General features: G+C 36.8%; 1 protein-coding gene across 1 annotated transcript in view; it reads left to right on the top strand.

The window, feature by feature from the left end:
- Positions 1 to 2,162, top strand: part of igsf11 (immunoglobulin superfamily member 11) — a 15,119-nt gene that overhangs the window by 6,590 nt on the left and 6,367 nt on the right. Inside the window, exon 4 of the mRNA XM_037678523.1 lies at positions 1,849 to 1,971. Coding sequence (XP_037534451.1) covers positions 1,849 to 1,971 — 123 coding nt within the window. The remainder of the gene's footprint in view (positions 1 to 1,848; positions 1,972 to 2,162) is intronic.

Here is a 2,162-nt window from a genome sequence, read left to right as displayed (position 1 = left end):
TATATATATATATATATATGTGTGTATGTACATATATATATATATATATATATATATATATGTGTGTGCATTAAGTCAGGATTTTCAGGAGCAGGTAGAACCCAATGGTATAGGTAGGTACTCAGAGACTCAGCGGGTATAAAATAAATAATTTTAATAATAATAAATCTAATGACTAACATGGCAGCATAAACTTACAGGGCAGGGTATAAACAGGACGGAATCAGGACAGGATCAAGATCAGAACAAGACGAGACAAGATCATACCCAACGACGATGCGACACTGAACAAGACAAACAAATACACAGATAAGACAGGGCATGATTACTAACAGCTGGCACGAGGCAAGGGAGAAACTAATCAGGAGTAGTATCATGCATGGTAAAGTAAATTGAAATAGTATCCAAAGATAACTATTTGGCACTGTGAGGAAATTATACAACATTTGTAAATTTATCTACAAAAACGCATCATTATAATGTACGAGATGTTAATTTGTGTTTTGGAAATTTTAGTGTACAAACTACACTAAAATAATAGTAAAAAAAAAAAAAAAAAACTGTGAGTAAATAAAGAAGTTGCCAGCTTTTTTCTGTTTGCAAACGAGTAGGAGGAAGTATAAACTTTTTTTTTATTGTACCCCTTCACTTTAATGTATTATTTCTTACACAAAACTTTTATCCGGAATGTATTAATATTTTTACATGGTATACAAGTACATACAAAGTATTATGAGGGGTGGTGCTGAGGTTATAGAAGGTGGCCCTGTGATTGGAAGATCGCCAGTTTGACTCCCTGTATGGACAACATCAAAATGTGGGTGGGAAAAGTGAAACACCCACACCTACCTCCACCCTCCACCCACCCTGGGCTCTTGAGCAAGGCCCTTAACCCCCACCATCTGCTCTCCCAGGCACCGTAGATAGCAACTCTCTGCTCCACACAGAGAGTTGTGGTAGCTCGGTGGTCTGTAGTTGCGTCAGGAAGGACATCTGGCAAAAAAAAAAAAAAAAAACCCTTCATGCAAGTTAGTTCACTGTGGCGACCCCTGAAGGAGGGAGCAGCCGTAAGGAAATTAAAAGAAAAAATACATGCACTTTGGTTGGCCTTGTAGCTGTTTTAAGTGCTTAATAAATAAAGTGGTATGGTATGGTATGGTATATCACATTTCTATACAAGGAATACATAAAAGTAAATGGCATATACAAACAGCTGTATTCACAACTCCATAAACAAACAGCATAATTATACATGATTAGATTTAAACATACAAGTGTTGTTACACATTCCTGTACTCACAGTCAATAATACTTGCTGAAACACTAATCAGTATATAAACTTCAAGAGGGCTTCCACAATGAAATATTAATAAAGTAAAATAATAAATAAGAGAACAGATTTCACAATGCAAGTAATAAACACTGTGCTCCTGTCTGACACAGTGATCAGCCTGTATTATAAAAATGAGTTTCTAGTTGCGTTAGTTTCCTCAAAACATTAGTTTTTTTGACTGAAACTTAAATTAAACTCTGAAACTTTGCCCTGAAACAGGCGTTGTTTGTCTCTAATTTATAAAATCTGTTCTGTCATGAGAAGATAAAGACATCTGACTGATGGCCGACAGGGCTGACGTTTATTAGAAATGATGAGCACATTTTAAATGATTCCAGCTGTGCACAGCTGTATCTGCAGCTTCTGTTAGCAGGTGGACAGCTCCCTCTGTGGGCTGTCAGAAGAACCTCTCTCTGTCATCTGTGATGTTTTTTACTTTCTTAACTGTATTTTTGTTTAGGACTTGATGTTTTTATGTATGAATAGTAACTTTAAATACTGTTTGTGTCTACCAGACCAGATGCAGGGGACTGTAACCCTGAGAAATATCAGCACCAGCACTTCAGGACTTTACCAGTGCACCTCCAGCAATGTCATAGGAAAGAGCACGTGTGTGCTCAACGTGCAGGTTGTAGCACGTAAGTAGACTCAAGTTATGATTGTTCTGACGGGCTGAATGGGGAGGAGAGGAATTACTGTGTCTGGACAGGAGCAGTGCCTTATGACGTCCTGGGGACTAAATCTGTCGTCAAGTGATACTTTTCAGCTACACACATAAGCAAATATATATATATATATATATATATATATATATATATATATATATATA

This window comes from Nematolebias whitei, chromosome 6 (genome assembly GCF_014905685.2).
Source record: "Nematolebias whitei isolate Nwh7 chromosome 6, NemWhi1, whole genome shotgun sequence".
Lineage (NCBI taxonomy): Eukaryota > Metazoa > Chordata > Actinopteri > Cyprinodontiformes > Rivulidae > Nematolebias > Nematolebias whitei.
The sequence above is the reverse complement of the archived record's forward strand: the minus strand, read 5'-3'. Positions and strand labels throughout refer to the sequence as shown.